The 13765-nt window shown below is 35.2% G+C and overlaps 1 protein-coding gene across 4 annotated transcripts in view; it reads right to left on the bottom strand.

The window, feature by feature from the left end:
• Window positions 1–951: 951 nt before the first annotated feature.
• HMGCLL1 (3-hydroxymethyl-3-methylglutaryl-CoA lyase like 1) overlaps window positions 952–13765 on the bottom strand; it is a 162259-nt gene continuing 149445 nt past the window's right edge. For all 4 annotated transcript variants that reach the window (XM_023222952.1, XM_023222953.1, XM_023222954.1 and 1 more), the window contains 2 exons: window positions 6006–6131; window positions 952–2340 (listed from right to left, as the gene is read on the bottom strand). In XM_023222952.1, coding sequence (XP_023078720.1) covers window positions 2239–2340; window positions 6006–6131 — 228 coding nt within the window. In that variant the 3' untranslated portion in view covers window positions 952–2238. The remainder of the gene's footprint in view (window positions 2341–6005; window positions 6132–13765) is intronic.

The raw sequence follows: 13765 nt of genomic DNA, 5'->3' as shown, positions 1-13765 counted from the left end.
ACTACAGAGCACAAAGTGAAAAATGGTACAAAAATTTTGAATATATATGAAGCTTGAGATGCCAATTGGACACCCAAGAGGAGGTATCAAATAGGCAAGTGCTTCTCAAAGTTAATTTGCATATGAGTCATATGAGGATCTTGTTTAAAATGCCAACTGTGATGCAATGGATATGGAGTGAAGTCCCAGATTCTGTTTCTCAAAAGGTCCCAGGGGATGATCCTGCTGGTCTTGGACCACATGTTGAGTTGTAAGGATGGAGGCAACTGTACATTTGTGTCTGTAGTCATACATAAAGAAGAGAAGGAATAGGCCAAAAAATAAATAAGGTGGAGAAAAGAAAACCAGAAAAGAAACTTTCTTTAAACTGTCAAAGAGATTTAGGTGGTTTGTGTGGAGAAAGGATACCAAATACCTACAGCAAGCTTTCTCATACTAAATGTGATTCAGTAGCATCAAGGTATTCATGGAAGTGACACAGTACACAGTACACTGACATGGAAGATATGTAACTGTGCTCTAGACTATACTTGGAGTTTCTGACTACTTGCTCTGCCTTTCAAAGTCCATGGTTTCTATTTCAAAACAGCAATGCTTTCCCCTTAGTTGTTACTATAAGCAGTTTGTAACAAGAGATGCTTTTCCAAATATCTCAAATTAAGAACTGCATAGCTTTGTAAGAGATAGGAAGTCAGTCTTCTCAGAATATGGTGTACATATCCAGCTGTACACGCTAATTGGAGGTGTCCCATTACTGCCAGTGTGCAGGGTCATGTGCTTCATGAAGAGAGATGCACAGGGAGATGTAACTGAAAAAGATTCATAACCAGCTTTGATTTTTGTCTGCTCCCTGAATTTCCCCCAACCCCCAAACATTAACCCCAAAACGGAGAATTGCTCTTAGTATTCCTGCTCCAGAACCATGCAACATAGTTATAATCAGTACTTCTCTTACTTTCTTGAATTTATTTTTATTTCAATGGTTTTAATGAATATTTCCTAGAAAGTTCACAACACTCATTTTTATGTTTCAATTTATATTCAAATTTACTCAAAGATAATATCACCTGGTATTATTAGAGAAGTCTATATAAATACTAGAACTGACATTTCAGATCCATGTGTAATAATACTACCCCCATAAAATTTGCATAGGTTACAGAAATGTTTATCTTGAATAGTCCTCCTGCTCCTCATCTCTGTCTTTGATATATTACATCTTGCACTTTCTGGTAATCAATTCTAGGACAATAGACAACATTTCAGCCACTTCAACTTTTAAAATAACCACTAAAAAATACACCAAAATATCATGTGATGTAATCAAAGCACCATGAATCAAAGGAAAATAGGTATTTCATTAACCAAAAATTATCTTAATATTCTTAGGATCACAATGATATTTCCTTGGGCAATTTGAAAGTGATCTGAAAATTATAAAGGTACATGATGATATATGTATCAACCTATTATTATCATTGCAATTTAGACATCAGGACAAAAATAATAGCCTACAGTTTCTCAATAGCTGAGTAACTCCATGCTGGGTTTTACTATAACTGATGATAGGTAAAGTATGGTAAACTGGATGCATGTAACAAACATGGGAGGTCGTAATATGTTTCCAGGATATGGCATCTTGCCATTGGCCACAGCCTGTTGGAATCAGATAAAGTCACTGAAATAGTTAACAGATGTTAGCCATACTCGAAATATAAAAGTTCTATTGCTAAAATTATGTAGGGTCAGATGGAGATTTGGCTTTTGGTCCATAACTTAACTGACTTGGCAAATGAATAGTTGAGATCCAGAGGCATAATGCATAATATTGAGGCCACACACTCTGCATACTATGCAGGAGCTCATAAACTACTGACAGTATGTACACTGTGTTAAGCCTGCCTGATTAAGCATTAACACAGTATTTGATACTTGGGGAAATATGAACTCAATTTTCCCATCTAAATTAAAAAGTTATTTCTACAAGAGCAAAAGAGACGTTTTTTCAAAGTTCAAAATATGACAAGTTTTATTATTTATTCTCAGCTTGCAATTTACCTGATGACTGATATTGCTTTTTGTTGACTTAATCTATCCAGTTATAATCTTTTTGAAAAGGATCTCTTTTTTCCCACTCTTGTCTATTACTTCACATATCAAAGTTGACACTAATGATTTTCAGATGAGTATCGTAGCTGAAATTGATCTTCTCAACTGTAGGTCATAAATCCATTCAAGTCAAGCATGGAAGGAGGCTTGTGCTACTTTAGAGTTTGTGGTTTTATTCACAGCTTTGCAAATGAAGTCACCAGCTTCCATCACTTTGTATAGATTCACACCCTGGTGAGGAAAAGGAATATCAGGAAGGCAGAGGGATTAGAGAGAAAAAAGATAAAACATAGCCTTTTAAATTTTATTAGTAGTTACTTAACCATTTAAAATTACTAAACAAAGTGGTGGTGGTCTTATCAATTTGGGGGCAACATTTGTTTTCATGAATAATGTTAACATTTTAGATTTTTCTGCTTTATTACAGCATATCTTGAATCTGAACCTTGTATAATAATATAGGTAGACACACTTGAAAAACATCATAATTCAGGCTGGTATCTAGAGTCTAGGAAGGGCAGTAATGGAACTACAAAAACAGTCTACAAAGCATCAGTGAAGGACAATCAAAATGATAATGTTTTGGAGCAGTTTATAGATAAGAACTGACTTAGAAAAAAGACTATCCTCTTTATGAAGAAACAAACTTGAAAAAGCCATAAGGATTACGGAAAAGGTGAATGCATATATATGCATATATATTTTTTAAACCAAGTTCAGAAACACTATTACTAGTATGATATTGAAGGAGGTAGTTGCAAGTGAAATAAAATGAAGTAGTATTTAGTACACATCTGGAACTTATTTGCCTGAGAGGTTGTACTGTCTGAAAGTACAAATAGGATCAACAAAGGCTTAGGTAAATCCATGGATGACAGATATGCAGTTGGGTATAAAGGCCAAGTTCAGGGCATGCCTTTGGCTTTGGTGTAATGAAAGCGTCACTATCAATGTCTCCACCCAGCACTTTTGTTGTTACAGGAGGAGGCAAAGCATTAGGTGGATTAAGCACAAACTTGTCCTTACATGGCATTTCATAAGCTTCTATGTTCTCCCTCAATATGGACTAGAAACAATGTGGGATTAAAGTTGAAAATACTCAGTTTTCCTTGCTATTATAAAGTACTTTTTAATATCTATGAAAACTTGTGACTTTCATAAAATAGACAAGTATAAAAACTCATAGGGGCTTTTCATAACAATATCATTTTAGAAATTGGAGACATTTCAATATAGCCAATTACTTATCTCTTTAGGAATTAAAACTATTTTATAAAATGATACTTGTAAATTTCATTTTTTAATTATAAAGTTGTTTTCAGGATACTAACATTTGCTTTGGTTTGAGAAATTTCGTTTTGTCGTGGTAATGGCTTTACGTGGGTATCTGTTTAACATCCTTAATCCAATGATACTTAAATTCTGTAAACAATTAACTTCAGATGGCTTTCACTTATAAATTATATCCAGCAAGTGTTGATAGAAAGATTTTAGTCATTAATGTCTTTCTTCTCTTTTCAGTAATTCCATTTGTAACATACAGTAGAATTTGCTGATATCACACCAAAGAAGAATTTTGTTTTGACTTTACCATTTTATTTAATCAGTAGGTATCATTATGAAAACAACACTGCATGTATTCTTAAATCATTTATCAGGTGCTTAATATGTCTCACGTACTATGATAGATTCTGGAGTTTCAAGAACCTCACGTAGAATGTGGTTTCTGCCTTTAAGGTCAAGCAAGCAATGTAGACTCACAACAGAAAATTCTGTACCATAGTTAAAGCCACAAATAGAGATATACCCAGGTTATTATGGAGGCAGAGGTGTGAGGCCACCAACCCACCAAGGAAAAAAAAAAAAAAAAGCAGAAAGGAATGTGTCAGGGAAAAGTGCCAAGAAGGGTGAAGCCTGATTCGAGGTTTATACAAAATGTATAGAAGAGGATGGAGGATGTATGGGTCACTGTATGTAGGCAGAGAGAAGAGCAGTTCAAGATATCTTAAATATCCATGGTGCATATGGATAAAGGTAAAACATACCATTAACCCTGGAAAAGGTAATAATAGGCCAGATTATGTGATAGAGCACAGGCTTGCTTTCAGGAAATTAGAATCCACTGATCAGTGCTCAAGCAGAAGTAGAGCCTATTCATACTTATATGTTAGGTGTAATACTTTGATGGTAGCATAGAGGATAGATTTAAAGGCAAGTCTAGAGCCAGCAACCAGTATAGAGGATGAACACCCAGAAAAGAGATGTGCAGACTTGCATCAATGTAGTCATAGCAGAGGTAGTAAGGAAGGGACAAACAACCAAAATATTTTAAGGTCAAATTAGCAGCTTTGGTAACTGATTGGACATGGAATACATAGTGAGATTAAATTCTATAGAGAATCTTGGTTTGTTGCCTTGGGTGACTAGTTGAATTGTGGCAGCTACTCACTGTAGCATTTCTTGGATGGTAAAATTTTTAGGAATAGACTTGACTTATTTGCATTTGGACTCTGGAGTATGGAACATAACTGGCATATATGAGGCATCAGCTATCAGCTATGGAGTTCAATTCAGTCATCTAAATTTCTAAGAAAGGAGCTATTTATGCTCATTTTATGTCATTAGCTTCTGATATAAATGATTAAGATATGATATAAATGAAATAACATTTATTTCTAACCAGAGAAAATAGGCAATAGCTTTCGGTGTTTATGGGTAACAGCTGTTGGTGTTTAGCGCCAAGTGAAATCAGTCTTTCAATAAATATTTATGGAGCATCTTTATGCCACAGGCACCAAGTATAAAGTATGAATAAGCTGTCATAATTGCTCTGTGGTTGCACGGGAAGCTAGACACATAAACAAGATAATTATATAACCTTGTGGTGAGTTCAGAGGGAATGCAGAGGAAAACATGAAAACACTAAGGAATGGGATCTAACAGTTTGACTTGGGGGATAGACAGGGAGATGCTAGACGGCTTATTTTCAGGATGGTGGTGTCTTACTTTCCAGGCCAAATGGAATTCAAGGCATAAGGCCATTTCATATGGTAGTGAAAACCTGAGCAAGGGGTAGAAGTGAGGAATAAAATGGTATAGAAGTGTAGACCAGAAGCAAGTTCAATGCAGCAGGAGCATCAATGTAAGTAGAGTGAGGAAAAAGGAGGAATAGGAGCAGCAGAGAGTAAAAAAATTTGTTTTACAATACAGGTGATTATTTTACATCGCAGAAAGAAATTCTAAATGACGAATCATCTGTGATTTTTATTTTTTTCCTAAATAAATCTGTTCTATAGACTAACAGGTTGTGTTAACAATCACAGGGCAAAACAAGGTGTTGAATTTGTTGGATGTGGTTACATAGCACATGACTTTTCAGGTACAACTTGCAAAGAGACTATTCTTGCCATCCAGTGTCTCACATGCTAAGTATTACGAAGCTCCCCTCTTTCACTGATCATTTAAAAAGTGCCCTGGGAGTTCTTCCAGAAGCTGTAGTTGTCACTGTGAGACAATCAAGATCTCAGTTTTCTTCAAGAAAAACATTCATGCAAAAAACAAAACTGTAAAACTCAACAATCGTAACAGCAAAGACACAGGCTCCGACTCACAAAGTGTATAAAATCAAATCAGATAATACACAAAAAAGTACTTTAGAGGTCATGAAGCGCTATAAAAATGTGACTTGGTAGCATTATTGGTGATTGAGCTATAGCAATGAGTTACTTTATAAAGACCCCAAAAGAATTTTTATTGCATTTTCCCACTGTGCATTTTAGCAAATAGCAAAAGTGTAGTAAAACTTTGACCTCAAAATTGCTTCCCACGTCTGAGAAGCATTGCAATTTGGAGATGCAAGGAATGCATGAATATTAAAATATGTTAAAGTAACTTACTGTATTGAGCCCTAGGCCATTAAGCATATATATCAAATCCTCAGTGGCTACATTCCCAGAAGCACCTTTTGCATAAGGGCAGCCGCCTAATCCGGATACTGCAGAGTCCACCACATTGATTCCCATCTGGAAAGCAAAGCAAACCACCTAAAGCTTGTGTGTTTATGGCATGTAAATTGTTGCATTTCTATTTAACCTGTGGTAAAGAGCAAATAAGCAAAATCTGAACTGGTTATTCAAACATATTCACTTACCCACTGGCCTCTAGAACAGTCCCCGGGGTACTTATTTCTTTTATAGCTAAGTTTGTCTCTGAAGCTAACAGAAACTCTGCTAAGGCTCTCTGGAACTAGAATAATCTTTGATCAAAAGTAAAATGGTGTTGTTCGTTGGTAGCAGCTCAACTGTAGGTGGTGAGGCTTAGAGTAAGGTTAATTTACTCCAGACTTTCACATATTATCCAGTTCTCTAGCTTTATTCTAAAAGCATTTTATAAGCAACATGAAATATTTTCAACATTCTAATTCAACGTCAAAATGCCTTAGATGACTGGTATGTGTAGGGCGGGGAAGGGAGAAGTCACTGGGTTTGAAGTAGGATTTTGTGGGCTCACTTTACCCGTTCAGCTCACTCAGTCTTTATTGAGACATTCATCGTTTTGCACACACAACTCCACTGCTTTGGGAGAAGGAAGAAATATTTAAGAGACAAAACACTTGCCACCAGCAGTAACACCAGCTTACATTTTTTGGTTCCTCAATAAGTGCTGGATGCTGTTATTAACAAATTATGTGTATTAATTCACAGTTCTCCCCAAAACCCATGAAGTAGATACTTTTGTATCATCCATCCCCAGTTCACAGAAAGAAAACTCAGGTACAGAGGGAATAAACAATTTACCCAAGGTCACCATCTGATAGGTGAAGTCTTCTATCTCCAGGGAATCTACACTCTGCCTTGATTTATATAGCATCTGGAAACATGAGAGTTGGTACATGATTATGTGCTTGGGGATATCAGAGGTGGAAGAGTTCTCTGTGTGCTGGAGAAGTTATGGAAGACATGAGCACAACAGGGTCTGAGAAGGGCCCCGGAGTTCAAATCTCAATATGAGAAGAACAGAGGCAGACATGCCATTCCTCTGTGAAAGGTAACAATTCAGTAATCAGAAGTTACAGTAAAGCCTAATCCGACTCTTCACTCTTGGGCATTAAAGAAAAAGTAACACGACCACATCTAAAATGAGTAGCACCTGGAAGCAGAGCTCTTGGTCAACCAACTAGATCATGGTTCTCAATCACAGGTTGCTGCTACATCCCCCAAGTTTTTGATTCAGAAGGTCTGGGCTGCGACTTGAGAATTTGAAATTTTGACAAGATTCTGAAGGCTGCTGCTCATGTGGGAATCCTTCCCTGCCTTCCTTCCTTCCTGCCTTCCTTCCCTTCTTTACTTTTTTTTGATGAACTTTTAATTTTAAAATAGTTTTTGATTTTCACAAAATTTGTGAAGATAAAACAGAATTCCTGTATATTGCACACTCAGTTTTCTCTATGGTTAACATCTGTTACAGAAAACATTATTCAGTGATACTTATTAAAGCACAGCAAGGATGATTTTATTTAGGAACACTGCAATAGGTACAGGGACCACATGCAATGCAGGAGAGAGAGACTGTGCTCAAATCCAAATACAGCATGGGCAAATGAGAATTTATAGTGGGGGGGTGGGGTGGGAGTCAGTGGATTAAAAATTACTAGGAGAAAACATCAGGAGTGAAAGCAATTCTGGCTAAACTGACCTACCACGATTTTTGCTGAAGACAGTTCAGGGTGATCAGACATGACCTTCGGGTTGGTGAAGGAGGAGAGACCTAATCAGATCGGGTGTTTGGATATTGAGTATAGGGGTTCTTGTTAAGCTGATGTAGAAGGAATTGGTAAAACTGGATTTTCCAAGGAAGTGCACAGGTGGGCTTAGAAGTTTTAGAAACCTGACTAAAGTTTGGCTTGTCAGATCGTATATTACTATGGTATATGTGTCATAACTAAAGAACACATATTGACATGTTTTTATTAAAATCCATGCAATATTCAGATTTCTTTAGACTTTTAAAATGACATTTATAAAGACATTTTTAAACATCTGTTCCGGGAGCTTAACAGTATACCACATTAATAGCAAGGTATCCTTAGCCTCCTATGGGCTGTGACAATTTCTCCAAACTATTTTGAGTAGTATAAGTCATGCTTTTGTTTTGTTTTGTTTTGTTTTGTTTTGTTTTGTTTTGTTTGAGATGGAGTCTTGCTCTGTTAGCCAGGCTGGAGTGCAGTGGTGCTATCTTGGCCCACTGCAACCTCTGCCTCATGGGTTCAAGCAATTCTCTTGCCTAAGCCTCTGGAGTAGCTGGGATTACAGGTGTGTGCCACCACACCCTGCTAATTTTTGCATTTTTAATACAGACAGGGTTTCACTGTGTGGGCCAGGCTCGCCTCAAACTCCCAACCTTATATGATCTGCCCTCCTCAGCCTCCCAAAGTGCTAGTCATGTATTTTTTACAATGTCCTTCAGCATGGGTTTGTCTAAGTTTTTCTCCTGTTAAGACTGGAGTTATAGAGTTTTGAACCACAGAGGTAAAGTGCCATCCTCAAAGCATTATATCAAGGATACACAATATCAATATGAATTATGATGGCTGATATTAACTTTTATTGTCTGGCTGAGGTGGTGTCTGCCAGGTATCTGCACTATAGTCTCCCCCCAGTCTTTCCATATTGTATGTTTTGGGAAAATGTCATTATGCGTAGCTCACACTTAAAGAGTGGGGAGTATCTACACCAAAATTTGAATTCTTCTGTATGGAAAATTTGTCCATTCTCATATTTACTTATTCTAACATGTATTTATATTAGGGAGGACTCATAGCTAATTATAGGTAATTATTTTGCACGTTGGGTTTTAACATAATAACAATTTATGTCTTTTGTTGCTCATACTGTTCAACATTTGGCCATTGGGAGCTCTCTCAGTTGGCTCCTGTGTTCTTTAGGCATGCCAAAGGGACTGTGGGTTTTCAACCACTTTCCTAGAGTTTCCTTTGCAAGACTGAAAAGGATACTTACAAAGTCTCACAAAGGAAGAACTACAGTCCTTAAAAAGTCCTAGAATTCTTTGGGGCCTAAGGAAAGTTTACAAAGGATAGACTGTTTTCTCTACCTCCATTTCTTCTTCTTACACTCTCCAACATGGGAAGTTGTCCATTGCTTTCTTTCCATTACCACAACGTTTCTCACATAATGATCTGACAAGCTGTCATATTCAGCAGTAAAATACTGGTACCTTTAGGACAATTTTCATTTACTATGAATCAAAGCAATAAGAATGGGGAATTATACTTTAGAAGTGAAATTTGTGGCATTGTCCACAAATAATATTTGCTTGGAAAAGGCAAATATTAAGATGTTGTCCCATCTCTGGGAGTCTGCCATGATATAAACAGGCAGGGGCATTTCTTTACTTATAGGTTAAAACTGATCTATTCAGTGCACCTGAATGTATCAGCTTAGGAGCCAGAACTTTCCATTATTCTCAATCCTGTCAACCCACTGGAATCACCTGGAGCCCTTTTCAAACAACTAATGTCCCAACATCTCCCTAAATTAATTAAATCAGAATCTCTGTCCTAGAATCTCCTCTTAGCCAGTGATTTCCAAACCCCTAAAGTAGAGTTTCTTATCTATCTCACCCTTTATCAGTCCAGGGTATGGGTCTGCTTTAACTTTAGAGAAGCTTTGTACCCTGGGGCAGCAAACAGTTAACCAGGACTGGTCAGCATTTCAAGAAAAGCAGGTTTTGAAAACATACCCAAAAAAGTATAAAGTAGCAAAAGTCAGAGGAATCAGCACGATAGGTGAGAAATGGCTTCAGCCCGAAATGTGGATGATTCACTTTTGGGATCTGGAATCCACATATCATGTTCCTTTTCTCACTACTGAGGATCAAGACCCTGCAACTACAGGAGTCCCAGAAGGGAAACTTGTTACCTTGTCAAAAGAACAGTTTTTAGTCTTAATTGGCCTTTTGGGAAAGAGTGGGGAAACAACAGTCATTCTTCTATTTTGTAACTAAAGGCCAATGTAACCTATTGCTTGGGCAAAAGTGAAAGATTTATTTACAATAGAGAAACCAGTATTACCACAGAGGAACAATAAATGACCAATGTCACACTAGAGCAAATATAAATAACCAGTGAAGCCAAAAAAAAAAAGTTCAACCTCACATTAAATCAAAGATTGTGAGTGAAAACTATAACACCGTATTTTACACTTTCAGACTGACAAGAATTAAAGAATGCTGGCATTGAAATAGTATAGCATAGAGCTCAAATATATAGAACATTCTACAACTTCAACAACATGGACTAATTTCACAAACACAAGGTTGCTTGAAAAAAGTCAGGCTCAAAAGAAGACATACAATATGATTTCATTTAGATAAATTCCTAAAATAGGCCACACTAATCAAATCGGTGAGAAATTAATAATTATCCTTTAAAGTGTAAATAAAAATGGACACAAGGAGAGCTTCGAGGGCGCTGGTAATAAATTTCTTGAACTGAGTTGATTACATTGATAGTATCAGTTTGTGAAAATTCATTGAGCTTATAATTTGTACACATTTCCATGTATATACATTATAGTTCAGTAAATATCAGTGTCAAAGGGAGTGTTGCTGGAACTGAAGGTAAACAAACTAGTAGGAATATACAGTTAATTGGAATTCTCTGGGTGAGTAATTATTTAGTAATAAATCTTCACTTGTCAATATTCTTTGTCCCAGCAGTTCATTATCAGAGTCCTTTCTACAAATATTTAACAAATCCTAAGAAAATAACTAAACAAAAATAAATGCATGTGGGTGACGTATATTGTATATTTGTTTTGTATAGGATATACAACACACACACATATCTATATAAAGACTCATCACAGTATGTTTTTTAAGAATGAAAATTTGAGAACCATCCAAATGTCTCACAATGAAGAATAACTTTATGGGGTAGCTATAAAACAAAATGATGCCATTAAACCGTATGATTAAGGGAAAAACAGGTTAGAAGATGTTGTAACAGTACATAGAGTGATGATACACTTTTCTAAAAACAAAAAGGATTTGAGAGATATATAAAGTGCTAACAGTAACGATCATGGGTGCTGTTATTACAGATAATTTATTTGACTTTAATTCTATCTCTGTTTTCCAATGCATCCACAATGAATGTTAATTACCTACCTAAGTAGAGAAAGTAAAAAAATTTTGGACATTTTAGCCTGTAGTAAAATGACAGTAAATAAGTGAAAATGAATGTAAATAAATCCAAGATTCTGAATGTATTCATATTTTGCAGTAATGGATCTTTCTAGGATCTAAGACTACAAGACTAATCTGCAAACATACTCTGGTGAAGGCAGACAGAATCTCAGTAAAAGAGGACTTGTAAAATGGTCTTTCTGACTTTTCTAGTATCAGTTTAGCTCTAGACACAGATTCTCTTTCAGTAAGCTCTAGTCACAAATTAATTGACTCAATTCTAAAAGCAGTATGTAGATTTAAAGTTTAAGCAATTTTAAAGAGTTTATTCAAGGATATATGACCTGTAAAGGAGAGTATTAAGGCATCAGTTCCATTTAAAGTCTTTTTTTAAAAAATCACAGTACTTTAAAAATAGTTTAATGCAATTTCCCCTAAATTCTCTATTTTATTAAGTGTGTAATTTTCTTCTCAGAAATAAAACTTTTCTCTATGATACTATTATCCTTATACTAAATTATATGCTCGTATTTCTAAACAAGATGCTTTGGAAATTTCTAGTCATAGTCTTCTAAGAAAATTTGATTTCACTGTGTATGTTTTCTTCATATCTACTTCCTTATTTCATCAGAAATAATTTTAATAAGATGTAAACAAGCTCTGAAAAACTAGGAAGAAAACCCTTATTTCTTTTTATTATTCTTTATTACAAAGAGTGGGAAGACATTTTTACTTAACCATTAAAATCATATCATTTTGTGTTTGAAAATAATAGGCCACTTAGCTAATTTTCCTATATGAGAGACTTTCGGTATTAAAGGATTATTCTTTGAAAGATGTTCCATTTCTCTACTTTTCAAGCATGATCACTACTTTCAGATTCAGGTTTGTGGTGTGTGTGTGTGTAAGAAAACAGCACAAACTTATGTTTGCACCATATATCACAAAAGCAAAATAGTTATTCTTTGTTTTGTCTATTTTTGATTTTTGTTTTTGAAGAAAAGTCCATTTTTAGATGAGTAACCACAAGGTGGCAATATAGCACCAAAATCCACCAAGTTAAAGTCAAACATTGACAACTCCACTGTGTTGCAGTCCCTCAAAATTGTAAATAAGTAAATAGTTTTATATTTATCAAGCAAACAGATTTTCTGCATTTAAAATAAGGACACTCTTAACTAATGGTATAGAACACATGAAAATGTGGCTCAATATATTCAGCATATTTGTATTTTTCCTTTGACTTAAAGTGTTTATTAAGCACACTCTTTGTGCCAGGGTCTTGGGATAAATAAAAGTCCTATAGCTCACAGAATTTAGCATTATAGATTAAAGTGACTATATATTTTGGCTGTTACCGAGAAGTAGCTTATGATTATCTAATGAGAAGCAACTGTTTCTAGTGCTCAGGGGACCAACACTTTCTAAATTATATACATATTTATTTATATATATTCATATATAACATGTATATTTATATATATTTTAATATTTATAACATGTAACATAATATATACATATATTTTTATATAACATATACATAAATATATTTATATAATTATAACTCTAAGGACTGAGATGTCCTTGGCTTCTCCTTTTCTCAAAGTTCATAATTAAAGCTATTAACCCAGTGGCCCAGGATACCATAAACCTTATGAATTCAGTTATATGTGCTCTGTCTACTTGTGCTCTCTGCATATCTGCTTAGACCTAAGGCCAGAGGGAAATGAATAAAATGCTAGTGGCAACTTTTTCTGGAGGAGAGCACATCGCCTGTAGATATATCATAAACATATCATGTCTGTACTCTAATCTTAGGTGAGCTCTGGGGAGTATCCATTCTGTGTGATGTTCTAATGCTCAGATGTTGCTGATGTGCTAACTAAAAGTACCATCACTACTTTTTCTTGTTGCTATAAGATCTTATAACCCAAATGAAATGAATAAATATAACAATAAAGGGGGTAAAAAAATCATTTGCAAAATTTCTAATCTATATATTCATGTTTTCAAAATATTTTATGAAACCTAAAATTTTAGTTATTGAGGTTACCAAAGTCCCAAAAAACAATTAGAGCTGGATTTTTTTTGAAGTCATCTGTATTTTTTTATTCCCCTAAGATCAGTATTTTCTTTAATAATCTATAGTAATGGTAGATTTAATTTAAAATAATACAATTTCTGAAAGTGAAAATTATTCATTTTAACATGAATATTCATGTAGAATAAAATATCAAAATATGCTTATTTTCCAATATTTTTATTCTCAACTTGTTTCTCATAGCTAATATTCACTTACCAAAGGATTGAAATTACCCATACATGAAGTATCACTCGTACTTCAGTGGCCAGGCCAAATAATACTAATCTATCACAGCACCCTTTCCAGTAAGCCCAGATCTTGCCTTGAGGTGCTTCTCAACCAAGACTCTAAATAGATACTGTATGAGCT

This window comes from Piliocolobus tephrosceles, chromosome 5, assembly GCF_002776525.5.
Source record: "Piliocolobus tephrosceles isolate RC106 chromosome 5, ASM277652v3, whole genome shotgun sequence".
Taxonomy (NCBI): Eukaryota; Metazoa; Chordata; class Mammalia; order Primates; family Cercopithecidae; genus Piliocolobus; species Piliocolobus tephrosceles.
The sequence above is the reverse complement of the archived record's forward strand: the minus strand, read 5'-3'. Positions and strand labels throughout refer to the sequence as shown.